A 27,223-nucleotide genomic window follows, 5' to 3' on the forward strand; every position below is an offset into this window, starting at 1 on the left:
TTTAGTTAAACATCCGTGTTTTCACATCTGTCATATATCCCTCAAGCTTTTTTAAGTTGGGAATTTTATACACATAAGAATTGCGGACAAAGTGATGAAAAGTTTCCTCACTGCTAAAGAGCCTTTGCGAACTTTTCTTCACACCTTTATTATCTAGATGACCTAAATCTCAGAGCTAAAATATTGGGCACTTCTTGATGATAAATAGAGGCATCTGATGTAATTACTGCCAAGGTGACAGTGGTTTTACCATCTGATTCCAGTGAAAGCAGTGAAAGGCAATAGAGTGAGGTCAGAGGAGCTGGGTTCAGTGATGAGAATGATAAAAGCTGTTCAGACAGCTTGGGAACTGCTAGACTACAGAAAAAAAAAGTCGGTAAATCTATTTCAATCTCTTAGTTGTTTATTTCCATTGTTTTAAATGGCCTTTAAAAGGTGTTTAATGACTGAGATAACATCTACTACTGAGTATCAGAAAACTTATGTTAAGATTTCTTAATGCACTCTACTAATTCTACAAACTTCCCCCTCAGTTTCTCATCATCATCCAACAAGGCTGGATTCTGGGAAAGGCTTTCTTCAGGAGCAAAACGCTTCTGCCATTTGTGCTCTATCCTTGCCTGCCACTTAGCGAAGTAAGGATGTACTGAAGGAATCCATAGCCTAGGCTGAGTCTTTGACTCTATCTACACCCTTTTGACTACTCCACTGTGCAGCTGGTAAAATGCCAACTGGTCTGTGCCAAAGAATGTGGCAATTTTTTTATTTTTTCCAATTGGTAACAATTCTGCACTTACTAAGAGGTTTGTGTTTCTTTAAATCTCTTCCTTCCAAAATTTAATTTCTTAATGGAATTTAGTTCTCTAAATCCAGAGAATATAGGATCTCTTGTTATGATTGGTTTGGTCCCCAAACGAAATTTGAAGGTTTTACCATATATAGGATGTCCAACGAAGACATGAAGAGTCAGAAATTCTCTGAATTATTCAAGGAGGCCAACCCAGTTAATGGCGTAACTTGGCATGAAAGTTAGGTATTATTTGAAAAGCATCAGAGACAAAAAATAAAGCAGATACCTGAGGTCTTTGAAGTAAGTTAAGAAGTAAAAGGAACTGATCGTCCCATAACAGGAACATCAAAAGCTTGGTGGACGGAAGACACCAAACCTCAAACAATTATTCTCCCTCTAGGGGAACAGAGTAAGCTATGCAGGTGGCAAAATGGTGCTTTGGGAAAGCTGAGTTGGAGTTTAGGTAATGTAAGGGTCCTCTTAACATAGGTGAAGTTCTGGTGTAGAACTACATTCAAATATTACATCTGTATGAATGTGCATTAACAAACGAATCCATGTGTAACTCTATCTTACCAACAGCTTGAGCAGGCTATTCACAGTCATACAAGGAAATCTGTAAACAGGTGATGCTACATGAACAAATGTAATTTCCTCTCATTTAGACACATACCTGCCACACAGACGTGTGACAGATTGTTGCTGATTCTTGGAGCAGAACCAGACATTTTACTCCCTTTTTCCAGACATCCTGCAGAGTCATGGCCTTCTGTAGTTTTCCAGAGGCCAGAGAAATTTGGCTTTGCTAGTTCCCTTGAACTGCTAACAGCATTAAAACAGGCAAACCAAAAAAACAATCCTTAGAATTATGACTATGCAAATTTATAGGTGGGGATGGGATGGGTTTGGTTTCTTTTTAACATTTCAGATATACAAATTTATGTACAGAGAAGAAGGCAGGGAGTTAGGTAGCTTTCTTAGACACCTCAAATTTTTGAGCCTACGATAATTACATCTCCATAATAACAACTTCAAATAAATGTGGGCAAGTTCTCACTTGATACTGAACTGCTAAGGGAAAAGAACAAGTTTATTGCATGCTATTGCATTTTGTGCTCAGAAGCAGACCAGTGTATATAAATGGATATACTTCTAAAATAAGGAATCCCGCGTTTTGAACAGTAAGTCAGTTTCCCATTGTATGCTCTTGATAACATGGCAAAAAACTTAAAAATACAGCTATACATGAAGAATAATAAACCTGTGCTTAGGACACTTACACCAATTCCATTAAACTGCAGTTAATCTAAGCAAGCTACACAATGAAGCTATTTGGGAAGGATAATTTTATGCATACTATCACCATTTGTTTAAACAGTCATAAAACAAATCATACAAAAATCCTAGTAGCCAAAAACATTAAAATTCTTGTCACTTTCTTCCAGCAAATAGCGTAGTGCAAATTAAAGGCTGAACAAATTTAACATCTTCTGTTCATTTCATAGTCCTTAATTTAAACAAAGCAGTTAATATGCATGGCTAATGAAATGCCCATTTACATGAGGAAATGGGAAAGAAGCTGAAGGATGTCATCTTCATTTTTTCTGTGGAGACTCATGTTTTGCCCAGTCCTCAAAGCCACCAGCATAGTGCTGAACTCTGAAAGTATGCAGAAGATATATGTCATAAAGGACTCTTCTTTATCAAGGTATGTAAGAAAAGATGGGGAAGAGAAGTCACAGAAAAATTATCATTAATCAAATACACTTGTACATCATAAAGTGAACCAGACAGAAACAAGGAAAGTCAAACACTGCCTGCACCTGAACAGTATATTCATTCATGTCCCACATCAAAATTATTACACCCATTGGAAGCTGAGAGAGAGTTCTACTTTACTTACTGGGGGAAGTCGTAGTAACTTCATCCTTATGCATTTCATTCTTACCTGCTGAAACCCAGGGAAGTAGCAAAACTCAGTGCTTGTTTACTTCTTGTTCCTGCAAAGCAGGAGAAAACCACATGGTCTGACTTGGCAGGCATCTTCTGATTGTACTGCTCCTTAAAGTCTGCTGGATTCATCTGCAAAGCTTCCACTAACTCATTCACTGGGAAATACAAAAATAAAACAATATAGAAAGTCTCACTTATTCTCTGTCCACCAGTAGACCTACATTCTAAGGTTTCAAATTCCTCTGGGAAGATCTGGGCTCCCCTGTTCAAGAAAGATGGGGATTTTCTACAGAGAGTCCAGTGGAGGGCCACAAGATGATTATGGGCCTGGAGTCCCTCTCTTATGAGGAAAGGCTGAGAGACCTGGAGAAGACTGAGAGGTGACAGTATCAATGCTTATAAATACTTAAAGGACGGGAGTCAAGTGGATGGGACCAGGCTCTTTTCAGTGGTGCCCAGAGACAGGACAAGAGGCACCAGCTGGAACACAGGAAGTTCCATACAAACATGAGGAAAAACTTAACTGTGAGGGTGACAGAGCACTGGAACAGGCTGCCCAGAGAGGTTGTGGAGTCACCTTCTCTAGAGAAATTCAAGACCCACCTGAACTTCCTGTGCCACCTACTGTAGGGAAACCACTTTAGCAGGAGTTGGACTAGATGGTCTCCAGAGGTCTCTTCCAAACCCCGGGGTTCTGTGACTACGCGTCTGTAGTCTTGCTCACAAGCCAAACGGAATCAACGAACATTTCCAGGTAACAGTATCTTACATGGTATGTTGATGGATGCCGGGATTTTCCCATCTCTGTCGATCTCCCACCTCTCTCGAACATCGATGTGGAGGACGTTGGCTTTCTTCAGGTCCTTGAGCTCCTGGTACGACACGCTGCTCTCCCTCTCGGAGCAGAGGCTGGAGGAGGGGACACTTACCGCCCTCGGCTCTGTAAGAGCGTCACAGCTCGTGAGCCCACGCCGAGCTCCCCCCGGCTACCGGCAGCAACAAAACGTGAAACACTCCCTCAGGCTCCGCGCCTCGGATCACCCCAGGACCCGCCAGCCGCCCCCGCCGCCCCGGCCCAGTCCGAGCTCCGCGTGCTGCGCCCTGCCTCACCGGGTACCGCCCCCCACGGCCCCCAGAGGCTGCCGCCCGCCGTCCGCAGAGCCCGCGCCGCCCGGCCCCGGCACCAGCCGCAGGCAGCCATCCGCCCGAAGATGGCGGCGCTGCCGGCCCGCCCTGCCCTGCCAGCTCCCTGGGGCCCGCCCCGTCGGCGGCCACCGCTTTGGAGGGGAGGGAGGAGGGCTCCTTAGAGCAGGCGTGCTGATCCCTCTTCCTAAAAGAGGACTGCGTTTTGAGGGCTACAGTCTTCGCTAATGAGAGTTTTCTTTCTCCAAACGAGAACAAAGTATTTCTTAGAGCCGGAGAGTGTGACAGATCGAAGCTGGCAAGAGAGCTGGTTCCCCAGCCGCCCTTCTGCTGCCTCCCATATGGCCCAGTGACAGGCATTCGCAAATGTCTCTTTGGAGCAGTATATCTATATGTGGGTTAAAGCCTTAACGCACTTTCCTTTTTTAACAGGATACAGGGGGATGGAATACTTCCTTTTTCGAGTTGTGGTTTAGGTTATACTTTATCTGTTGTAAAACAGCAACCCAAGTTTCTCTCCGTGTGTTGCAGTTCGGACCATAGGTACAAGTGGTGGTGTCAGAATGGTTTGCGCATGAAATGCATATCCGCGTAAGGTTGTATTTTTTATAAATTAATTTGTATGGCTTTAATCTGGCCCAGGATCATACACATGCACACACACACACGGAACACACTGGCCTGTGTGCAGAAGTGGGAACAACCCAGAAGACAGCCTTCACAGGACTCAGTTTGAAGTCAAGAGTAGGTCGAGGTAGGCACACGCCCGTGGTTACTGAAGGGACAGGAGAGGGGCTAGCAGTAGCCTAGCCAGCGCTCCGTGCTGTGGTACTGCATGAATCACCATTTCCAATAACTCTTTTCCCTCTTTTCTTCAAAAGCGGTCTATTTATTCTCCTCTCACCTTCATGGTACTGCCATTAGTACACACACACCCAACTTACCCACCTTCCCGTACTCCTTTCTTTCCCAGAGCACCATAATTGTGCTTTACTGCGTGCTCTTGGCTTTCCCTCTCTGCTTTCTCTTTACTTTTCTCTGTGGCTTTGATGACTGGTGATGTTCAAGTTTCCTCCTTCCTTGCCCTTGGCCTTTCATTTTGGCTCACTATGTGATGTCTATGACAAGTCTTCCTACCGCTCAGCTATAACTTAGCCGAGTTTTACCTGGGACAAGCATAAAGCCTTCTGACCTCACTGCAGAATTCAGTCCATGCTTATCTAACCATCCCCGCAGCATGTGTGCCAGCACAGCCGCTGCCCACAGCACGCCCCTTCCCCCCATGTCTCTAAGGCCACGTCCCCCGCACGCTGCCTGCCCCAGGCCGGCTCCTGCCCCGCTCACCCAGCGCCGGGGCCGGCCCCTCTGGCGCAGGAGGCGGCCGAGCCGGGCCCGGGGGCGGGCCGCGCCGGGCGGAGCGGAGCGGAGCGGAGCGGAGCGGCGGGGCCCTAGCTGCGGCCCAGCTTCCTCCGCCGCTTCCTGCCGCTGTCGTGCCTGCGCACCCGCCGCTCGGTGAGTGCGGGCCGCGGAGTGGCGGGGAGGCCGCCGGCCGAGCTCAGGAGGGCCGTGCCCGGGGGCGGCTCTTCCTGCCGAGCGGGTGGCGCGGGGCCGCGGTGCGGCCGCGGGTGCAGACCGGGGCCGGCCAGGGCCGATCCGCCCCGCCATGGCGGCGGCCGGCACCGTGCCCGCGGCCTGGGGGGCGAGCCGCGGCCCGGGGAGACGGGGCGTCGGGTCTGCGCCGCGGGGCCGGGCCGGGGGCGAGCGGCCGGGCCGGGCGGCGATCCCCGCTGCCGGGGTTCCGGGAGGCGCTTCCCGGCGCCGCTCTCATGTGGCGGCGGAGCGCGGCTGGTGTGGGCTCGTGGTGCCTTGCCAGCTGCCAGCTGCTGGTGTCCGCCAGCCGTCACCGGCCCGAGCGCGCTGAGCGTGCAGCGAGGTGAAAATAGCAGCATCGGGCCATCCTGCCGTCCTGCAGCGAGCTCCGCGGCGAGATGCCTGCCCGGTGAGAGGGAACCAGCCGCCGCGCAGTTGGTTGGGCTTAAGCATAAGCTGCGGTCACTTCGCATTAGGAGAGTGAGCGGGCGTGCTTCGCAAACGCGGCTGTGACATAGCGGTGCGGTCCCGTATCGTGATGCCGGCAGGCCGGCCGTGCGCGGCACTGACAGTGCGGCATATGCCGGCCCGGGGGTGGCCGGGAGCCGCCGATGCGCACCGCCCCGGGCCGGGCCGCTTCCCGCGGGGCCTCCGCCTGCGCCTGGGCCGAGGCGGGCACCGGGCGCGGGGCGGTGGGTGCCCGAGAGTGGGCGGCAGCCTGGCCGTGCTCCTCGTTCGTCTGGGTTGTGGGGTTGCAGACTCGTAGCAGCGGCTCCGCAGGGCATATTTGGGTTCGTATTTCGATTTTCTGATGCGTGGATGTTTGCGGAACTTAAGTCTTTTTTTGTCTGTAGGCTTTACTTCAGGACTTCACCCTGTTCTTGCTGTAGGAGTGTTGCCACTCGAACAAGATGTGCGTGTGGCTGCATATTAAGCACAGAAGCGTGAGAATAAACGTGAGGAAAGTAGAAGCAGACGGCATTAACTTCAGGTGTACTGTAGCATGTTGGCTTTATGTACAAGTGAATTCCATTAAACAGACCTTTAGTATACTTAAAGACTCATGCTTAAATTTTTTTTCCCTCCCCATTTTCTAGCAGTTTAAATGGAAGTGCAGTAGTGGCATGCACATACACCAGACTGACGGCAGAGCATGCCTTGTAAAACTGCTCTGCAGCTTACTACAGTTGTAAATATTTTGTCAGATTTCTTCATGAAATATTGAAGAACTTGCATTCTGTAGTTTTGTTTCTGCCTGATTTGCAGAAATGCAACTGGCATCTCACGGTTCTGCTGTGGAACATCAGGACAAGTTGTTCTACTTTAGGTGTGTTAGCAAAACAAACTGGGGCAATTTGTATGTAGGAGGGAAGTAGAATGAAATGCTTTGCTCTCAGCAGTAAGACTTTGACTTTCAAAGAGCTCAAACTAGTTTTTTGTAGTCCTTTATGCCTTCTCTTCTATCACGTCAGTTAGCTGACTCCCACAGCTTCCGAGGTAGATGGAAAGCTTTGCATGGTCTTTGTCTTCCTTGGACCTGCTCCAGCTCAGCCCTTTAGGTGGGGAGGCTGCATGGCTCTCTGACACCAAGGCCTCTCAGCTTGCAGAGTGGGCTTCAGTCTGCCATCTCAGGCAGTGTACTACAGCCACAATTCCTTCTTATTATGTGACTATTTAAAAATTATTTTTTAATTTTTTTTAAGACTTCACAGACATTTCATCGCAGTTCACCCTTTGCTGATATTGCCCTTCATTTTTTCCTTATGCCATCTTGAACCACTTTTTGCGGTTTTTGTCTCGCGGCCCTGCCAGGATGCTACGAGCTCCCTGCTGGTTCTTTGGCTGTTTTGGCCATTACTCCTCATGTGTTTGTGATGACGGCACTGCTCACGTTGCTGCTCACACCACGTGGCTGCTGGGGCTGTCAGTGCTGCCAGCACGCTGTTGCTTCACAGGGGAAGTTCTCTCTGGCAGGCCAGCGTAATGACTTAGAAGCTATGGCTCTTGCTGTGATATTTATGTATTTTTATTTCTCAAGGATATTCATGGATCTGTAGGAAAATCCATGTTAGGCTCTGAACATGTCAGCCCAGATGCTTTTCTCTCTTGATGTGTTCATTATGAGGTTGGATATTGGCAGGAATCCCTGAGGTTTTTTTTATGTCAGACACTTGCAAAACCTTTGGTATAAAATGCTTACAAAAATATGTCATCAAAGAACCGTTCCTTTTACCCACTCAATTCTTTTATTTACTTGAGTTGTAAACCCAGTTTTGGGCTCTTTCTGTTACTGTGCCAGGGCACATCTCATTTCTCTCCATCATTAGAAGCAGTATTTTTGTGGCAAGTAGGTTTCAGTGGCACATAACGTGGAGGATTGCGTAGGAGGCAGACGTGAACACTGACAGACTATGTTTGACATAGACAGATGAATAAAAAAGATTAGTAAAAATGAAGAGCGCCGTGGGATTTTCGCTCTTGCTTGGGAAGTTGTATCCAGTGGTCAGAAGGCTCTATCTGTCTGATGTGCAAAAAGTACATCTGTGTCTCACTCTCTGAGGACTACAATCTGGTGTCAGGACTGGCGTTTGAGCTCCAGTGATGGTGTAGGATGTGTGATGTGCCTTTGGGCTAGGAATCTAGGAGATGACGCTTTGAGAATTTCAAACGACATTTTCTAGGGGAAGAAGTGTTGCTGCCACTACCAGTCAGCAGTTCTGGTCCTATTACTGCTCCAGCAGGCAGCGAGGGCTCGTTTGCTGTGAAGGTTTTGGTGGCTGTCAGAGCGCGCAGCGTCCTGGCGGCTGATTGATGGCACTGCCCAGTTGCTGACCGTGATGGATGCGGTTCTCACTGCAATTGGGTGACATTTGATCTAGCAGTGAGTGAGCCAAAATGCCACAGGTAATGCTCTGAACAGACATCCAAAATAGATCAACTTGCAGCTTGCATCAAAACATGTAGCAAATCTGCTTGCAGGGAATCTGGCATTACTGTCCTGGACAAGTCAGTCATTTTACAGTTAGAAGGAAGCTTGTAAAGTGCCATTGCAAATGTGCTGCAGAGCATCTTGACCTTTTGGCTTAATCTGCACATCTTTCCTGATCAGTGGCCTCATGCTTTGGTGATAGGCTGCTGTTGGCAGCTGTGCAATGCTGTTGAGATTCATGAAAGCCCTCTGCTAATTTTTGGAATGCTATATTTAGTGCCTTTCCAGTCTGATACAATGCTTTTTCCATTAGCAACATAAAATGATACAATTTTAATTGGTAAGTCTGAATACAAATAGTGAAGCAGTTGGCATTTAGGATACCTGAGATGAACACTTTTGTCCCAGCTCCTTTGAATTCAGGTGCTCACTGATGGGGTAGTTCACTGTACTACAGTGAACTGGAGACTCTTTGGTTATATTTTGTAAGTGTGCTTAGATAAGCTGGTGGTTATTAAGTCATTTTTATCTTACCGTTTACATTCCAGTAATGCAGGTGTTATTCTCCCAGGTAATCGTGAAATAGGAGAAATGTTGTGAGAGGTGTTATACAGATAAGAACACATAAATACAGCACTTGCCTGGAAGAGCTGGCACCTGAATTGTAAATGGAAAAAAACATGGATATCCGCAGATGGAGTGGGTCAGTGGTATGGTAGCAGGCAGTGAGGCAGGCTATTACTGACTTGCTGGTGTGCTTCAGGTTTCTTACAAATGCCACAGTGAAGGTATAGCATAGGAAATCACTGAGCTTAAACCAGTGCAGCAAGTGAGCTGTAGGAATTGTAGGAGGAGGTACTCGACTGCTAAGTACGGTGTGTAAGATAGGATGGGAATAAGTTTTGAGGAATATCAACTATGAAGTTTGTATCTCCACCTCTGTTGCATAAGGATCTCATGAAGAGCAGTGACCTGTTCATTTATTTTTTCCCAAAAGAGAAGTGCAATCAGGTTCACACCAGCCTGATATTTTCTATTGGTCCTAGCTCTGCTGAGTTTCAGTAAAACATAACATTTAAAAAAAAATATTTATTTTAGAGTCTACATCCAACTCTTTTAATTTTCTAAGTGTATACTTCATTGAGAGGGCTATGTTAAATATAGACTATTTTAGGCATAGCTTACATTAAAAATAATCTAGGCATACCTGAGTTTAAGTCAACAAATTTAACGCTGCTACCTTCCTGTTGCTTGTTGGCACTTTGTCAAATCTGAAACTTTTAAAATTAGGCAGGCAGATTGTTCTGTTGCTTTTGAAGTATTTTGATCTTTCTAGAAAGGTGGAAATTAGCAGTTAGAGTGAGGAGCTTTTGATCTTCATCAGCTTTTTGCAGGCAGACTGCCATTAGGAGTCATTTTAAAAGTGAAAAGTAAACCAAGAATAGCGAGTGATGATGATTACACTTTAAACTCTTGTATGCTGAGCTCAAAGTGTCTGAACAAGTTTGGCAAGAACTAGCTCTTAGTTTTGTATGAAAGGATTATTTAAATGGGAGAGATCTGGCTCTTTCTATATTTATTTTTTGTTTTCCCATGAAACTGAATTATTTGTATTTAAGGAGGCTGGGTTGGAAAGAGACAAATCGTGCGGATATTGCCAAGGTTTTAATCCTCAGTGTATCTTGTTCATTTTGTGTTCATTTCCTCTCTGCCTGGTTGTCTTGAATGAATTGTGCCAGTGATCAAGAGAAGCACAGAGAGTTTCTGATTTGTTTTCTTCTTAGCTATATTTTACTGTTTTTTTGAGGGGTTCTATTTTTGTTCAGAGTTTTCACTCCAATTAATTATCAGTCTTTTGTTTCACATAAACGGAAACGTTTCTGAGAAACAATTTCTGAAGCACCTTACAGTTCTTATATCTCTCAACTAAATATAATAATAAGATTCCTGGCATAATCATTTTGGTTCTAAATTGTTGGACGTGATTTAAATTGTTATATTCAATTTTTTTCTTGTAATGTTTTTAGTCCCCAGGTTTGCTTGAAGAGGTCAGACAGTGCTGTGTATGTACTGTGCTACTTGTGTCTTGGATGCTTGCTGAATGGCTCCCCTTTCTTATCACTTCGTCCCACTTCTGTGCTTTTCAAAAATCAGACACAAGCCCTATGTGGCCAAGTCCATGGTATTCTGTGGCTTTTCTAAGAGCTCCAGAGTCAGTAAACATTGCCTGATGGATGCCTCTCTGTGTGTATTTGTGAAAACTGACTAATCTGCTCGTCCTTGTTACCTTTTGTTCTGCCGGCTCTTACTCAATGAAGGCAGAACGGTCTCCAGGTTGGCTGGTGGATTGCCAAAACGTGCAGTATCAGTGCTTGGATTTTATGTCAGCATTCGTTTCTGATGCCACGTTGATTATATTCTGTGAGAAGTGCCATCTTTCCAAGTGTTCCAGGTTTGATGCTCTTCCTTCCTCGTATGTCCCAAAGGCCTGCAGAGAGCAGGCTGCTCCTGCCCTGTTCCAGATGGTGTCTGCTGGCCTGCTGGCCACAGGGGTTCAGAGGTGGAAGAGACGTGCTTGCATTTCAGCTACTCAGGTGCATAACTGTTCTTTCATGAAGATATCTGGGGTCTTCGAAGTGGACCGGTGTGAGCATGTGGGTGAAATCTGTGGTTTGGGCAGCCTTGCATAATCTGTCCAAACAGTTAAAAGAAATTCTTGTGCTGAAATGAAGCAGTAGATCATTACATCAATATTGCATCACCTAAACAGAATTGTGTTCCTTTGGGGAGGGCATCTTGTTGGTTTTGCTGTTGGCTCTTTACATAATGTAGTGTGAAATCATCAGTTTTCTGATAGCAACATTGTCAGCCATACTGCCTGATGAACGTCACGATGAACCTTGTGCTTGGTTAAATGGCACTGCAACAAGTAATGGTGTGCAGTTTCACCTAAAGCTTGTTTAAATATTAGGTGATGACAAGGTAGAAATGCACACTTGAAGTTTCTTGGCTTTAAAGCACCTTTCTCTGTTCTGGGGATGCGGTGATACATGTGTTGATGTATGTCAAGAATTTTAAATTTTCTCAAATGTAAGTAGTCAAGAGCTGGTATAGTCAGATATTTCTCACTGCGTGAGCACAAACTGCAAACCCATCAGCTCAGCAGCCTGAATTTAGTAGCATTGCTTACTTGAATGTCTAAGCGTTTGAAGCTTTATATCTTTAGGTACAGAAAATTTAGAAATCTGTAATTTAAGATCTTGATGGGAAAAACTAATTGCCGTTATATATTACAGTATATTAAAAAAAAAAAAAAAAGGTGTGTTTTAAAAGGTTGAAGAGATGTAAAGTTACCAGTGCAAGGAAGCAGAGAGCAGAGGTTTTTCTTACTCCACAGAATCCCGATTCTTCCAAAATACTTCTGTAATTGATAGGTTTATAGTTGAAGACAGTCGCATAAGAATTGGAAGACTTTTGTCTTTTGTTAAACTGTTTGAAATTACTCAAAATGTTTTCAGGAACTTTCACCGGTAAATTATGACAGTAGCCTTTCTTACAGGAACTGTGGAAGAGATATATTAAGGAGGGAAGCTTTTCTGGTAAGGTGTGGCTGGAACTCTGTTGTAGTTTAAAATGGCAAAAATAAAATGAATCTCAGTATCTCAGATATTTAACATTGCTGCCTGGAAGTGCACGTCCCCTGTAGCTACAGATACAATTTATTACATCATGAGAGTTCATTCCTGATGCATTCATATTTTTTTAATTACAAAATAAGTGACGTTAGTCAAAGTTTAGAACTATGTTCCTGAGGTTTGAATAGGTGACATGCTGACATGCTTATAGAGTTCAAACTCAGTGATGTGTTTAGACAATAAGCAATCCCTTTTTATCCTTCTTAGTAAGTAACAGATGCGGGTGAAAGATCCATCAAGAGCTAACTCTGAGAAAACGAAGAGAAGCAAAAGGCATAACAGGCCACAGGATGAAGACTCTTCAGATGATATTGCAGGTAAATACATTGAGTGATGTTTTGCCCTAAGGTTGAGGGTTAATAATTTCTTCGTTGACTGGCGAAAACCACAACTCATTGGTACCAGGAAGTACTTTTATTGCTTGAATTCATAGTGGAACATCTTCAATCAAGTCTTCACTTTATGGCTGTTACACTGCATGACTGTTCTGAAGGGTTGGTCTTCCATGACAGCCATTTCAGAACACAGGGACAGTCTTTTCTCATGCAGAGAAGATATGGTGCATGGCAGAGGGATGCTTGAGTGAGCAGGGAGCTTCTGACTGAGCTGAGAGGGAAAAAGGAAGCACAGAGAGGGTAGAACCAGGTTTGTATTGCTGTTTGAGGAGCTTTGATTATATAGGGATGGGATTGGGTAAGCCTACCTTGGTTAGAGTTGAATCCAGTGAAGGAAGTGAAGGTTGAGAGGGGCCTGCTTTGGTATTGTGACAGCAAAATGAAGGCTAAGATGAGTGTAAATGTGCAGCTTGAGGGTGCAGGGGACCTAGAGACAAGGGACATGGAAAAAAGCTGAGGAACTCAATCCTTTCTATGCCTGCCTTCACGTTTAACAACACCTGCACTCGATCTTTTCTGGTCCCTGAGCCTCGTGGCAGACTCTTGATTGAAGTATTATCTGGAATAGAAGACAGTTGAGAGCTGTTAAGCAAACTGGACATACAGGAGTCCATGGGGTCGGGTGGAACGCATCTGACAGTGCTGAGAGAGCTGCATGATGTTCTTGTGAGGCTGCACTCTTGTGATCTTCATCAGCATCTTGACAACAAACTGGGGAGAGGAGCTGATGTACTGGAGGGTAGGTTGGCCACTGAGAGTGGCTTAGACCTGCTGGAGAAATGAGCTGGCAGAAACTTCACAGAGTTCAACAAAAGCAAGTGAAGAGTCCTGCACCTGGACCAAAATAATTACATGCAATTACAGTGTGGGAACCTTTACTGATGCTGAATTGTTAAAGATTGTTCTCCTTTAATGTACATATGCTCTCTTTCCTAACTTTTTTTTAATTGGGCAAAGTGTCATTTTCTTTAGGCTTAACCTGCCAGCACGTGAGCCAAGCAGTAGATGTGCATCATGTGAAGAGAGCGGTAGCTCAGAGCATTTGGTCAATATGTTCAGAGTGTCTGAAGGAAAGGCGGATGAGTGATGGTGAGCCTGTGGCACCTTCAGACATATGGCTGTGTCTCAAGTGTGGCTCTCAGGTAAGCACGTGTTCTGAACTCAGAGCTGGATAAGCCCTGATTTTCTAAAGGATATTACTGATATAGATTCTGTTGGCATGGCATCTCGTTACCTTCAGTGAAACAGTGTGATCTAAGTGCTTAGTTGTGAGAATCCATGCTTCGGCTTCTTTAATAGAATGGGATGTGGCCTTGTGTTCTTTGCTGGTTTTTGGCAGTGTTTTGGGTTAGCTTTATTTAGGTGCGGTTCTGCATTACAGGTGGTAGTTCCACCTCTTCTCTGTACTTCATCTGCGTGCTTTTGCCGCAGATGGAAAAACAGCTCCAGGAACTGTACAGTTGCAGAATACATCAGTTGAGCTGGCTCATCTGGCAGAAGATACTGCAAATACAAATGAATGAATAAATGAATTTGCAAATTGCTGAATCAGTTTATACTACAGACACTCAATTTCTCAATTCTGTTGAACCCACGGAGGAGGAACTGCACGGAAGTGAGAATGCTGCTTTCTGTGATACACAGCTATTAGTCTGGATCAGTTGCTATGTCACATTGCGGCCCCAAGAGCTTGTGTAGGTTTCTGGCCTGTGACGGAAATAAAGGCTGATGCTGAAAAATGGAGTTCAGAAGCAATGTCATGCTTAGTTCAGCTGATAGTTGGCTAGAAAAAAAAAAGTTTCACAAATTTGTTAGACAATCTATAGATCTTACTCTGTAGTAGGGGCAAATGCCAGCTTCTACCGGCATTATCTGAATGAATTTAATTTTGCAAAGAAGCATGCTATTAGCAGGCTTTGGAAGATACTTAACTAGATCTGAGGAGGACTTGTAGATTATCTCCGAAAATTTGTAGCTAAGGAGAGCTTTTAAAGGAGTTAAGTCAATATGCTTTTTCATGTTTATGCAGTCAATAGCCTCTAAAATTCATATCTTATTCAGAGACCAGTATTCCTCTTTACTCTTCTAAGTCCCACTCTGTAGATACTTGAAAGACTGCGGATGTTTTCTCTTGAATTTGCTGTACATAAGTGTTGTATTCTGAATAGCTTCTTAGTGGGGAAAAAAAAACCCACAACAACACAACAATTTATATGCCTTTTGCATTTGCTGTTTGGAATGCATGAGCTGTCTTGAGCAGTGAAGGTTACCTTGATAATCCATGGACCAAATGAGCTACACCGTTATTCTCTTTTTTTGGTAAACCTTTGTAAATGGCATAATTGGCTTTATACTGACAATACTCATTCAAAAGATAGGAGTTATTTCTCTTAATTCAAAACAAGTTCAATAATTTTCCCAAATAGAAAATAGGAGATACTATTTTTGTGTTGTAATGAGTTTTCCTGTATTATAAAAAAAGAAAATGTGCTTATTTTTGCAAAAATGTTAATTGATGTCTTTGTCATAATGGATTATTTTGAATGTTAAACCCTCTCAGTATGGGAGTGTGAGTATTTTTAGGCATTATAGCTTTCTGCTTAATTTTGAAAAGTAAAGTTTTTGTAGTTTATTTAACAAATAGTGTACTCTTCTTACTTCCCTTTTGTTCTTACTGTATTAATCTTTCTATTTTTAGGGATGTAGTAAGAACTCAGAAGGACAGCATTCTCTAAAACACTTCCAAACAGCACGCACAGAACCTCATTGCATTGTTATCAGTCTCAGTACATGGATCATATGGTAAGAATGAGTAGGAAGGTTTCGTTTATGCTTGTATATTAAGATTACTCCTAACTAAGAGCAGAGTCTTTTCATTATAAAGAATACTTCTGGCAGATAAAATAAGCTATTTATATAGATCTCTGAAGAGGAAAGAGGCAGGCTTTTGGTAGAGAAAATTAGTTTGTCCTTAGGTATGTACAGAGGTCACAAATCAAGTAAAATAAAAAACATTTTGGTAAGCTTCCTTCCTGCCTGTCCCATGAGAGCTGTTTTTAATTTTTATTATCTTCTTTGGCCAAACACAGTTTTTTTCCTACCAAGTAATATTCAGTCACATCACCCACTTTTTTCTTGTATGTCAATTGTTTTTAAGTAGACAAAATGTCCACTGAGTCGTGGACTGAACTATGATTTTTACAGTGGGCAGGGTACTTTATTGCCAGAGAAGAAGACTACAGCATAATGGGATAGCAGTTTGTGAATCCATTGTGTTACGTGGAGAGTTGATTGATTTTATGAGTTTGTCTTTCCTGCTTGTTTCTATCTGACCACTTGCAGGGCTGTAAACTGAGATTAATTAAATCTGTTAATTTTGAAGTGAATTAGGGCTGATCTAAAGAAGAACAAGTATGGGATGAGGGGATTTAATTTTACTCCTCTTTTTCGCACAAAGATTTGAGACCTAGAGCTTAAGTAATTTGTGTAAGATGTTTTTAAAGGTCCGTTAAGACTTGACGGAATACAGATATCCTGAATTCCAGTGCATTTCCTCTTTTGTTTAGGTGTTATGAATGTGATGAGGAGCTGTCAACACATTGCAACAAAAAGGCTTTGGCTCAGATAGTTGACTTTCTTCAAAAACATGGTTCCAGGGCTGAACCAAGTAAGTGTACACAAATAACTTTATCTGGGACATCTGTAATGTACTGTCTCTAAAAATGAATATTTCAAATTTTGAGTCATATTAAACATTTAATTCAAAAATTATGTATGAGTATTGGAGTATAATACAGTTTTTAACTGCTCAATTATTTGGGCAAGTAATGCTTATCTTAGTGGTTTTTATAAACAATTGAATTTCTTTTATCCAGCATGGTTAATTTTTTCAAGTATTTTGGGCATTGTAGGATGGATTTCCCAAGTTTTATCTTTAATGAAGAGGTACCAGTTTGTTCTAGAGAAAATATTATACTTTAAGTAAGGTGCCATATAAATTAATGCACAAAAACTATATAGAACAAATAATTAATTGAATTTTTATGGTGTGAATGTGTAATATCTTAATTTTTTTTCCGATTCAGATCTGTTTTCCATAGTTAATTAAATTTGTGTAAGAGGATCTTACAGTACTCTTGTTGGATGTGATGCTTTCTGTTCTTTGATGTAATTGGATTGTGATATAATGCTTATTTTTGTTAACAGAAAGCTATGTTAAATTATTTTCTTACTTTAGAAGCTTCCTATATTTATCAATATATGTGCTTGTAGATAGAACTTTGTATGTGTGACCCTCAACTGTCTGCTCTTGATAATCCCTACCATAACACACACTGCAGCATTTCTGGCTTTTGACTTACGAGATACATCAGATTCCAGGTTATCTACCCCCCAAAAAAACCCCAAAAAAGTGACAAAAAAAAAAAAAAAGCTTAATTAAGCCTGTGAAACAGTTGGCTGCAGATTTTTAGCAGAGAACAGCAGTCACCTGGTTGGAAGTAAGATTGGAAAAGAGTGCCTTACTGGATTGGACTATATTCCTCTAGCTTCATGCGCACAAATCCTGCTAGTTCTAATAGGTGATAGGTACTTTTTGAGGGGAAAAAAATCTAGGTGTCACTCAGAAATTCATATTTTGTATTTTTTCTGGTCACAAGTTCTACATTGAGTAATTTATTTGTAATACGTTTATGAATTGCTCCTTTTTGCATCTTATCACCTGGAATGATGAAAATGCAGTATGTGATTTCACTTTCATTCATATCTATAGTTCCAAGTTTTCTTGTGGACGTAAACTGGCGTTGCAGCTTCCTTGCAAATTAAAATGCCCTAGTGTTTGTTTCAGTTAATTTAATGGAAACAATATCATTCTAGCTTTGAACTTCTGGGTAAGACTTTCAGAAGTGATACGATTCCTTGTGCTTCTTGTTTTGGAATATTAATTTGTGAAACTTGAAGTTTTCAGATTTGGACTTACAAAATTACCTTTCTGTGAATTGTCTTAAATTAAGCAAGCACAATTCCAGACTAGTTAATAAAAAATAGGTTTGTCTTAACGATTGGGGGTTTATAGTAGAGCAGGGCAGAATAGATTTCCTCTATATATGTATTTGTGTTTTGTTTTGATACTATGTTTTGTAGACACATGTATCTAGCAGATATTTAAATGAAATACAACTGGAGATAAAAATGTGTTTTTTTCTGTTAAAGGAATAGATTTTTTTCCTATTTCTTTCTGTTTGACTTAAACAGATATTTTTTCCAGTTTCCTAAGTCAGGGATTGAAATTAAGAGCTAGCCATCCTCCAACTTTAGTCTTTGGTTGCACATGTTGTGACAGGATTGTATGGAGTCCTCCCTGCTTGCTGTGATGCCTTGAAATACAAGGTCCTGTGGTAGTGGCTGCCATGTAGCTTTAATGATCGGTATGAGCGGTGAGATCAGGCTGGCTTTTACTGTGAACACAAGGCAGTGAGCGATGCAGTGCAGTTTTACATTGGTGACAGCCTAGCGAGTCCGCATTCCCAGTGCCTCACACCATGTCTGTAAGGTTTTTGCATCAGCGCTGCCTCAAAAGCAAGGCCCCGTTGCTTGCTCCTACTCCTCCTTTCCCCATCTCCTTTGCTGGTCCAAGCCTAAGGCGGCACAGGGAGTTGGTGTAGAAAGCTGAGAGGGGCAGGATTTATGCTGGCTTTGTTCTGGCCTGGGTCAGTTCCCCACTGTCCCCCACTGCTACTGAGAGCAGTGCCTTCCTGTAGCAGGGCCACTGAGCACTATCCGCCACAGCAAGAGGCTGCGCCGTGTGTGGATTGGCTCTGGTAGGGCCGTCGTGTTGCCTGTGCCATTCCAGACAGGGGTTGAGGCTCACCTGCCGTAAGCTGATGCAGAACTAGGAGGACGTGTGCTCTGAGCTGGGGCATTGGCAGCCCTCAGTCAGGAAGGGGCTGTGCCAGGCTGTTCAGTTTGAGCTCTGGCAGCATGGGCTCAAAGGTACTTTGCTGGGCTTCTTCAAGGAGCAAGGAAAAGAGGAAAAAGCTGTTTGGCTGGCATAGTTGGTTGCTTTGGTCCCAGTTACCTCCTGGAAGATGCTAGGAAACACTGGTGCGTGGATGAATAAGTAATAGGTGTGTAAGGAGAGATTTCCAAACAGAACTGGTGTTCTAGTTTCACTTCCGTAAATTCAACAGCAATACCTTTTCTTTTATGTCAGATAGTTACATTGAAACACTACATTACATTACATTGAAACAATAGTACTTGTGCTAGAGAAATGTAGCTTGAGAATTGTTTTTTTTTTTTTTTTAAAGCTAGAATACCTTCAAATATATATTTTTAATAGAATCAGAAATCAAAGCATAATTTGTGCTGTTGTTCAGGAAACAGAGGACACACATATAAGAGTGTAAATTAACTCTACTCTTCATGACTTACCTTTTTTTTTTTTTTAGGTGTAGCATTTCATTTCATTTCATGTTTCAGTGATATTTTCAGTATAAGTTGTCCCTTAAGTTTTTAGTTCGTTTAGATTAAGAAAAAATATTTTGCATATTAATCCACAATAAACTACTGATTTTTAAACCTGGAAATACAAACTATTGTCAGTTTTACAGTGCTTGTTTCTCACAACTTCATTTCTTTAAAATTAATCTTATGCTTCATCCCATTGCTTTTCTGTTTCCGCCTTCAATCAAAAAAAGCCACATGGAACATATTTACTTACTTGTCATACCCCAATGTTGCACTGTAATAAAAATGCATCTTATATCTGGATTTTGTTATATGCTAATGACTGGTTGGCATGGTGCTTCATTGCAATTCAAGTAGCATTGTGTAGAAAATTCTACAGAAATGTAGTATGAGCATTGATATAAGTAACAGATGAGGGCTGTTAGGGTTTTTTCTTTCTTTTTTTTTTTTTTTAGTTCTTGAGAGTGCAGGAGTCATTTAAAGATAAAATAATCAGCTTCAATGTGTAAGGGAGGGTTATATAGATTTCTTAATTAATGCAGCCTGGAAAATAAACAAAAGCAAAATGCTTGTCATTTGGTACTAATGTGGTGGAATAGTGTGGCAGCAGGATCCCTGCTTTTCACTCAGCCTCTCATAAAGATTCAACTTCACTTCAGCTGTAAAAATGTGCAAATTACATTACTACTACATGACTGACTTTTGTAATTACATTAAGCGATTGAGATAAATCCCAGTGCTGGGTTCCCAAAAGAATGCTTGCAGCTGTGTGATTTTCACATCTGATCCTATGGTTTGTTGTACCCAGCCATGCCTGCTATTTTTTTTTCTTTTTTCTTTTTTTTTTTTTCCTCCCCCTCTCTGTAGAGGAGTTTGTTTGGTTAAGAGGTCATGTTGGGCACAAGATGGAAGAATAAAGCAAGATTGCTTTCTAGGGTGTACCACCCAGAAATTTGTTTTGTGGAAAAGGTTAGCAGGCCATGATGATTTTCACAGAAAGGCAGGTGCAGTATTGTCAGTGTGGCACACTTGTGAGCTTCACATGGACATAATGCACATGTAGTACACAGAAACCATGCTGAGACATTGCTAGCTGGGTGCCTGCTTATTTGCTGGAGAAAATAAATTGTTTCATGGTTTTAAAAATGCATATTTTCCTTTATAAAAGCCAAACTAGACACTAGTGAAGACATAGGATTGCATACTGAATTTCTTTATAGAGCAGATAATTAGATTTGTTTGTGTGGCAATAGAATGAGAAGGAAGAATACCTGTTCTCAAATTCTGTAGTTAATTTTGTTATTTGGAAGGTGTAAAGCAGAGAAGTGAGATTTTGCTAGTAAGTTCAGCTGCCCAGCTTTTGCCCACAGATGAAAGTTGAAAACTTGATGTTTGCTTTAGTGGATATAACTGATGGAAAAAGTTAAAATATATATGACTTTACAAATAATGGGTGTTACTGTGTCTGGAAAAACAAATGGTATGAAAAATTTAAATGTAAGTAGCAAAATCATGCAGAATATGTTGACTATCCAAATTTGAAGTACACTTCAGCGAAAAAAACATTTCGGTTGCCTGTCCTAAATTTTTCACGTTTACTTAACTTGTTATGGTCAAAAAAATGTTAGACATCCTGTCATTTTTAGCTATATTTTTTTCCCTTTCCTGTCTGTGTGCTTGCTTACTTGTGGGGTGTAGCACCGGCCATCCGAGCGTGGAGCATCGGCACCGATGGCTGAGTAGGTTGCTCTTTCACTCAATGCATATGAGTTTTCTATTTTATAACAACCTGACAGATTGTTCTCTTTTAGTTTGTATCTATCTGACATAGAAATGAAGTTGGTAGGACAGTAACACCACAAGAGAAATCAATCCTTTAAAACATGAAACTAGTGACCGTTTATGATTAGTACAGTGCTGTTTTTCTAAGGATTGGATTCTCATTGTTGTGCAGTGTTGGGAAAAAAATAAAAATTTTAAATAAAAAAGGAGTGCCAGACAATTTAGTAGCATTTTGTAATACAACATGATGAGAACTTGGTAAAAGAAAGGAAATCTACTAACCTTGCTTTTGCTATGAAGACCTTCAACTGAAGTACCGGAGTTCTATTCAATGCAAAAGGCTTGACCTTGGAGTAAGAGTGCATATTCCCGGAACCCTCATTTTTAATTAAAAAAAAAGAACAACACAGCAACAGTTATATTGAAAAGATGAGCAAAAAATGCTTACTCCTCCAGCTGAAAGAAAAATTGGATGTCATTTACATTTTTGCTTGCATACCATCTGCACCCCCAGGCACATTTCACTTTCAGCAAGAGAGGTATAAAAGTCCACATACGCTGCAAATGTTTGCAGTGCTGAAGAACAAACAGATACAGGACTAGCGATAAGTTTTCTGAACGTCTTTTTCAAGTGGTTGTGCCAGCACTGTGTTGCTCTTGCACCTGGTCTGGTGACTTGTCATTAATGAGGTGAATTGTTCTCTGCATCAAGGTAGGGCTTGATCTCTGTCACGTACCTGTAAGGCCCATGCTGTGCAATTGTGATGTTCCCTACTCTCAGAGCCTATAAGGTGAGATATAGATGAGCAGATGGAGGTAGAAAAGCTGAAGAAAACAGTGGCACAATATTAATTGTCTGTGGTGCTGTAGGAGAGGAGCAGCCCCTGATGGCTGAGGGGACCTTTGTCAACTCTAAAAGATGTAGTAGTGAATTGCAGACAGAAGTGAGGCGATGAATTTCATTACTTGTGCACTTTTCACCCATCTTGCTCTTGGTAAGGCTGGCAAGAATTCCTCTATAACAGTTACTGCTGCCTGTGGCTGGGTGGCTGGCAGTTTTTCCTTTCACAAAATGCAGTTCAGCCAGGAGTTGTAGGTCCTTGTGTAAAGCAGTAGATTTTTTTGATAGAGTCCTTTAGTTAAAAATTTTCTATCTGTACTAGCTTAAAAATCACATTTCATGTCCCAAAGCACTTCTGTGAAAACACTGCAGAATTGCAAGATTAGGTCAGGAAGAATCTGAAACAGTTCAGTGCAAATTCACTTTAAAAAATTACATATTGGTCTTTTGATTAATAACAGGCTTGTAGCCGTGGGTTAATATTGTGGAAGGACCCTCCAGCCCCAAGCTGTAGAAGTACTAGCTATCGCAGGCATCACCAGCATCTTCTATTAAGACTGGCCAACTCATCACATGTCAACTAAACATTCAGCTTTAGGCCTGTCTGTCATCTATCGCCAAACTGGGGACGCTGAGCAGAGTTCAATTAAAAACCGCTGTCCTTCCTCTGGCTCTTTTTATGTCCCTAAAAATGTCTGCATGGAGTGAGCTAGATGGCAGATAGTGATCCTAATGGCAAAGCACTGATTTTTTTTTCACAGATTAAAAAAAACTGGTGAAATACCATGTGAAATTAGCTTGTAAAATCTACTGAAAAATCAAGAGACAGTAATTAAAACCTTCTTGATGAGAGGAGGTTCCCAGATTTTTGTAATGACATACAGGCCTTTTCTTAATTTATTGCTCCTTCTCACCCCTGTGTTTATTATCCAGCTTTGTGACATCGTATGGCTGGTTCTCATGCACTGTGCTTTGCAATTGCATTTTCACTCAGTCCTTATCACAAAACTGGATGCCGTTGCTTTGTCTTTCCCCCTTAAATAATTTATATGTGAGGTTCAGCAAATGGAGCCTTGATACTTGTGTGAAGTTTCCATTTAACCATGAAGTGAAATGCTTTTATCGAGTTTGCCCTGCAGATATGGTCCGCTGTGGCAGTGCTGTCCATATTTGGTGGCTGTGCAAGGAGAGCCAGGTGGTGCTGCAAAGCGTAGCACAGTGAAGCGTGGACAGATCTAGGTTTGACATTTGTCATCCTGTACTGCTAAAGGGAAGAGAAAAATCTGCTTTTCCATATGCTTATGCTTTAATTTTTGCCTGCAGTTTTGTCCAGATGGCCTTGTGAACATTGTTTACTTTAAGATGCTGTCCCAGATGTTTTTGAATGCCGATGGATAAATGCAACAACTGTGGTATACTAATACACAAATTATTTACACAATTTTGGCTTTTTTTTCTTTTTAACTGTCTCTTCTCTCCAGCACTTCTCTGTGTGCACACTTTTCCAAAAGGAAGAAGTCTCCAATAATATTATAAAATTTCTGAGAGTGAGGAGTGCCTTCAAGCTGCAGATACTTGGGGGTCTCTTTCTCCCACTAAGATTCTTTTGGAGTTCTTTGTGGATGGAAGAGCATCAGACACTGCAGCATAACCCCTTGCAATGTAAATTTAAAAATGTTACGGCACGTAGCCCATAAAACAGTGACTGTTTCAGGGTGTGAGCAGCTCCCAAGCCATTTGTTGTTTACTGCATTCAAAAATACGTTGCTTTTTCAAAGAGAATTTAGTCTTTTTCTTTGCCCTTGTCTTCATTTTCCACACTGGTGGAATGGAGGATATTTTAAAGCTGTGTAAGCAGTATTACCAGGAACATTTAAAAATATCTTTAAACAGCAAAACACCTCTCACTGCATTTCAGCAAATTCAGATGCAATTCGGAAAAATAATTATGGCTTGATGGCACTGCAGGGTGCAGACAAACCACATCAGAGGCTTCTTGCAGATAAAATAGATATTTTAATGACTTGTTTTTTATTTTTCATCTTCTAAGCAAGAAACTATGCAAGAACGTACATTAAAGAACCTTTTGGCATGAGCATTTCATTAACGTAAATAGGCTGGTTAGTTATTTCTCAAGAACACTTTAATGAGACTTCGATGTGAAACTCATTAGAACAAATATATGAATTCATATGTCAAGGCATAGATTGCAGCATCACCGTTCTTGGCATCTATTAAGTCCATAACTCGTTTACATTGACATGCATTGTTAATCAATATTTAAGACACTGCAGATGTCAGTAATGTTCATATTTAGTCCTGCAACCATGACAATATGAAAGTTGCTAGTAGAATTCCAGGCTAAATATTGTTATCTCAAATCTTTCCATTACCTCTAGGCTACAAGTTAATGACTATCTAACTTTGCTGCCCCAATCTATTTAAATAATAAGAGAAATAGGAAAACACATGGATGTTATGCTGGTAGCATATTCCATTGCAGTTTTATCAAATTCTTCTGGTTTAAAATTAAAATAACGTTGTATGCATTTGGGTTTTACTAGCAACTCCTCAGGCTGTTACAAAGGGAGGTGGGCGGGGGAGCAAATGTAGCGTTTGAGAAAACTGATAACAACTCAAATTCAACTGCCTTGGCCAAGCTGTCCCAGACAATTTAAGAAAAACACAAAAATTGGTAAAGACGTGTAGTATTCAGGTGGTAATTTTTCGTTACCTTTCCTTAAATGCACCAAAAAACAGCCTGTGTGGTGTTTCCAGTGTGCCTGAAGAACATACATTAAACTTCCCGTTTTTAATAAACTAACAGAACCTATTTTACTTTTATATTTTTTATGTAATGAAGAAGCTAAAGTCTTAGGAGACGATCTAACTATTGTGGAAGGTGTTCATTGGATATATGTAGTTGTGGGAATTTTTTTTCCGGGGTTTTAACTGTTGATGTCTCATGTTTTTTAAAGACTTTGTGAAGTAGCTTGGAGTACCATCAGGGTGTCTTTCAGCTTATGTCAAAAATAATAAACGTAATCCAAAGAAGGACTGATTTGTTTAAACTATCCATGTATTGAGTAATGCTAATCTATAGTTTAATTACAGGTTCATCAAAAATCATACGACTCCGTGATGACAGCAGTGAAACAAGTGAAATTCTGAAAGGGAAAAGTTCTGGTAATGGTGCATCAATTCCAGTTAAAGGAATAAATAATTTAGGAAATACGTGCTTTTTTAATGCTGTCATGCAGGTAAGATGGAAAGCTCATACAGTTTTCTCTTTGTAGACTTCAGAAATATTAATCTTTATAAGCTGTGGGCTTCGTGGAAGGTTCTGAAGGTTTCTGCTTTCAGGAGGTCCTTTTCAAATTCTTTTCACTCCTTTCTATCTAAGCAATATTTCCTTTTATTAAAAAAAAAAAGAGTTCCTGGATCAGTAGCATTTTTCAAAGTACTGAGACAAATGAAAATGTCGTGTGTTACGCACTGCATATGTGTGTGGGTTGTACTCTAGCATATGGTTTTATTTGTAGTTCAGCATTAGGCAGTCATGAGTAATGCATGGTATTTAACATACTGGTGGGTGTGAAAAATGGTACTTCATGCATATTTTTATTGATTATAGTTTTTTTTCCTGAACAGAATGAGCTATCTGAGTAAACTTCTATTGATTTGGATGTATAACTAATCCAACATCCTAAAAATAGCAGCAGCTTTACTAGCTTTTATATTGGAACATCTTAATGCCCACTGGTTGGACAGAGACGTGTATGTGTGTATCTGCAGCCAGGAGTGAGCAAATGAAATTAAATTGCTACAAAGGTGTTCTGAACTGGCACACTTCGCTTAGCATTTATGATGGTGGCTATAAAAAGTAAATTTTTAAGTATATAATTACTACAGATTGTTCTTTGAGCAGACATAGGGCACTGAGGAAACCTAAGTCATCTGCAGCAAACATTAACCGAAAATGAAGGAAAAAGAAAAAAGCTGGGGCGCTATGAGGAAGGCTGCAGATTTTAAGAGAAACAAATGCTTTTCCCTATTAGTGTCCTCACCGTCAAAGAAACAAAAGCAAAGTAAACAAATAAACAAAAACATTGTTCAACAGTAACAATGTTATTAATAGAAAAATTCTTGGTAGCTGCAGAAACTGAAGTAGATACAATTTTAGAAACTGTCTGAGACTAATGATAGCTCTTGTAAGGGTGATACCTGCTTCTACTACTGATTGAAACCTCAGCTGCACATTATTAAATATGTCTGTTTTTGTCTAACCCTGAATTTAGAATTTATAACTAAAGAAAACTGTATAGTAAGAAGATTGGTGTGTTTTCTTGGATTTGTTTATTTTTTCTTCAAGAATTTGGCACAGACTCACATACTAAATGAACTGATGTATGAGATGAAGGAAAAAGGAACAAAGTTAAAAATCTGTCATACTTCAGACTCCCAGTTGGTAAGTATGCAGTGAGAAATACAGATTTGGGCAAATGTGGGAAGAAGCTGAAGCAAGGAGATCACATCTCTGTTAAAGACAAACTCTTACTCTGCTGTTTCTTTTTGTCTTAGAATCATAGACGAGATTGGGTGTTGCCAGGGTGATATGGCCCTTTTTTAGTGGTTCAGCCAGTTTATGATATCTGTGAACTCACTCCTGTTACAAAACCAATTGTTCTGCCCTGAAAGAAGGGGAATAGTCACTTCCTTTCATATTTTCTAACACTGAAGTAGCAAATAATGCTTGACCCTAAGAAAGAGTGACTTATCTTTGTTTCCCATTTTGTTTCTTCAATATATGTATGTAATGCAGGAAAGAGTATTTCTGGCTCTATAAAGTGTTGATGAAATATTTTATTCTGGTCCGCATTCTCAGCTCTACATTGATGAGGCTTGTAAAATGTACTGCATGCTTCCCAGATGGAGAATTAAACTGAAAGTAAGAAATTTCTAGTGAAGACTAAGTGTCTTGTCCTCAAGATCACTGGAGGCATATGGGAAAGAAACTACTGTCGTTATGATCAACGTGCTGTTGTTCCTTGTTGTTTCTTAGAGATGTTCATTTTCGTAATATATTGTTGGCAGGTGGAGTAAAGATAATGCCCCTTTCCTTCTGGTAGTTAAAGAAAGCAGTTTGCAGAGTTCTTGCATTTTTTTTTTCTTCTGCTGGTTGCTGGAAACTTTCTGGTGGTGGTAAGGATTGAGAGGTGGGAGTCTTTCAGATACTGCTGATGTTACAAAGGTTTCTGTATGTTGTTGTCAGCTTCTCCAGACAAGAGCAGTGTGAAATTCATTGCACTGTTATCTATGTTAGCGCTAATGGCAGTTCTGAACAGCAACATGTTTCACCAAGTTATTCCCCAGCCACAACTGAAGTCTGGAGCTTGTTTGTGCCTGGAGGCTTAGAAAAACAGTGGTATGTTGGTTGATGTGTGATGTGAACCTTACACAGCCATAAGGTTGAAAGATTTATTTTCTCTTTAATGACAATGCTTACGAAGTAACTAAGCACTTTGGAGCACAGATTGTATGTCTTGGTCTGTGTATGTCAGCAGAGGATCAGAGGACTCCAGTAGCCTGATAGTAATGGACAATCTCCTAGGTTCATGCTTGGTAAAGGGTATTTCT

At 41.3% G+C, this 27,223-nt stretch overlaps 2 protein-coding genes across 7 annotated transcripts in view; one reads left to right on the forward strand and one right to left on the reverse strand.

Moving 5' to 3' along the window:
- Positions 386 to 4,004, reverse strand: TSTD3 (thiosulfate sulfurtransferase (rhodanese)-like domain containing 3). The gene is made up of 4 exons (XM_021393221.1): positions 3,854 to 4,004; positions 3,513 to 3,683; positions 2,739 to 2,898; positions 386 to 2,449 (listed from the first exon to the last, which is right to left on the reverse strand). The coding sequence occupies exons 1-4, from the start codon at positions 3,942 to 3,944 to the stop codon at positions 2,386 to 2,388; spliced, it is 486 nt and encodes a 161-aa protein (XP_021248896.1). The 5' UTR covers positions 3,945 to 4,004; the 3' UTR covers positions 386 to 2,385.
- The window catches only part of USP45 (ubiquitin specific peptidase 45), a 48,825-nt gene continuing 26,849 nt past the window's right edge, over positions 5,248 to 27,223 (forward strand). For 3 of the 6 annotated variants that reach the window (XM_021393211.1, XM_021393216.1, XM_021393217.1), the window contains exons 1-7: positions 5,248 to 5,398; positions 12,308 to 12,417; positions 13,453 to 13,637; positions 15,194 to 15,297; positions 16,062 to 16,162; positions 24,701 to 24,846; positions 25,959 to 26,054. In XM_021393211.1, the coding sequence (XP_021248886.1) occupies positions 12,318 to 12,417; positions 13,453 to 13,637; positions 15,194 to 15,297; positions 16,062 to 16,162; positions 24,701 to 24,846; positions 25,959 to 26,054 (732 nt within the window). In that variant the 5' untranslated portion in view covers positions 5,248 to 5,398; positions 12,308 to 12,317. Of the gene's footprint in view, positions 5,399 to 7,569; positions 11,000 to 12,307; positions 12,418 to 13,452; positions 13,638 to 15,193; positions 15,298 to 16,061; positions 16,163 to 24,700; positions 24,847 to 25,958; positions 26,055 to 27,223 lie in introns of those variants that run through there. The other 3 variants (XM_021393213.1, XM_021393212.1, XM_021393214.1) reach the window with 3 other exon arrangements.

This window comes from Numida meleagris, chromosome 3 (genome assembly GCF_002078875.1).
Source record: "Numida meleagris isolate 19003 breed g44 Domestic line chromosome 3, NumMel1.0, whole genome shotgun sequence".
Classification (NCBI taxonomy): Eukaryota; Metazoa; Chordata; class Aves; order Galliformes; family Numididae; genus Numida; species Numida meleagris.

Excerpts from the sequence above, each read along its gene's own strand:
- TSTD3 (XM_021393221.1), bottom strand. The coding sequence starts at position 3,944 with ATGGCTGCCTGCGGCTGGTGCCGGGGCCGGGCGGCGCGGGCTCTGCGG. Across the intron at positions 2,899-3,512 it reads GGCATCCATCAACATACCAT|TGAATGAGTTAGTGGAAGCT; the intron begins GTAAGATACTGT and ends TGTATTTCCCAG. Across the intron at positions 2,450-2,738 it reads ACTTCCCTGGGTTTCAGCAG|AGTTCAGCACTATGCTGGTG; the intron begins GTAAGAATGAAA and ends GCATACTTTCAG.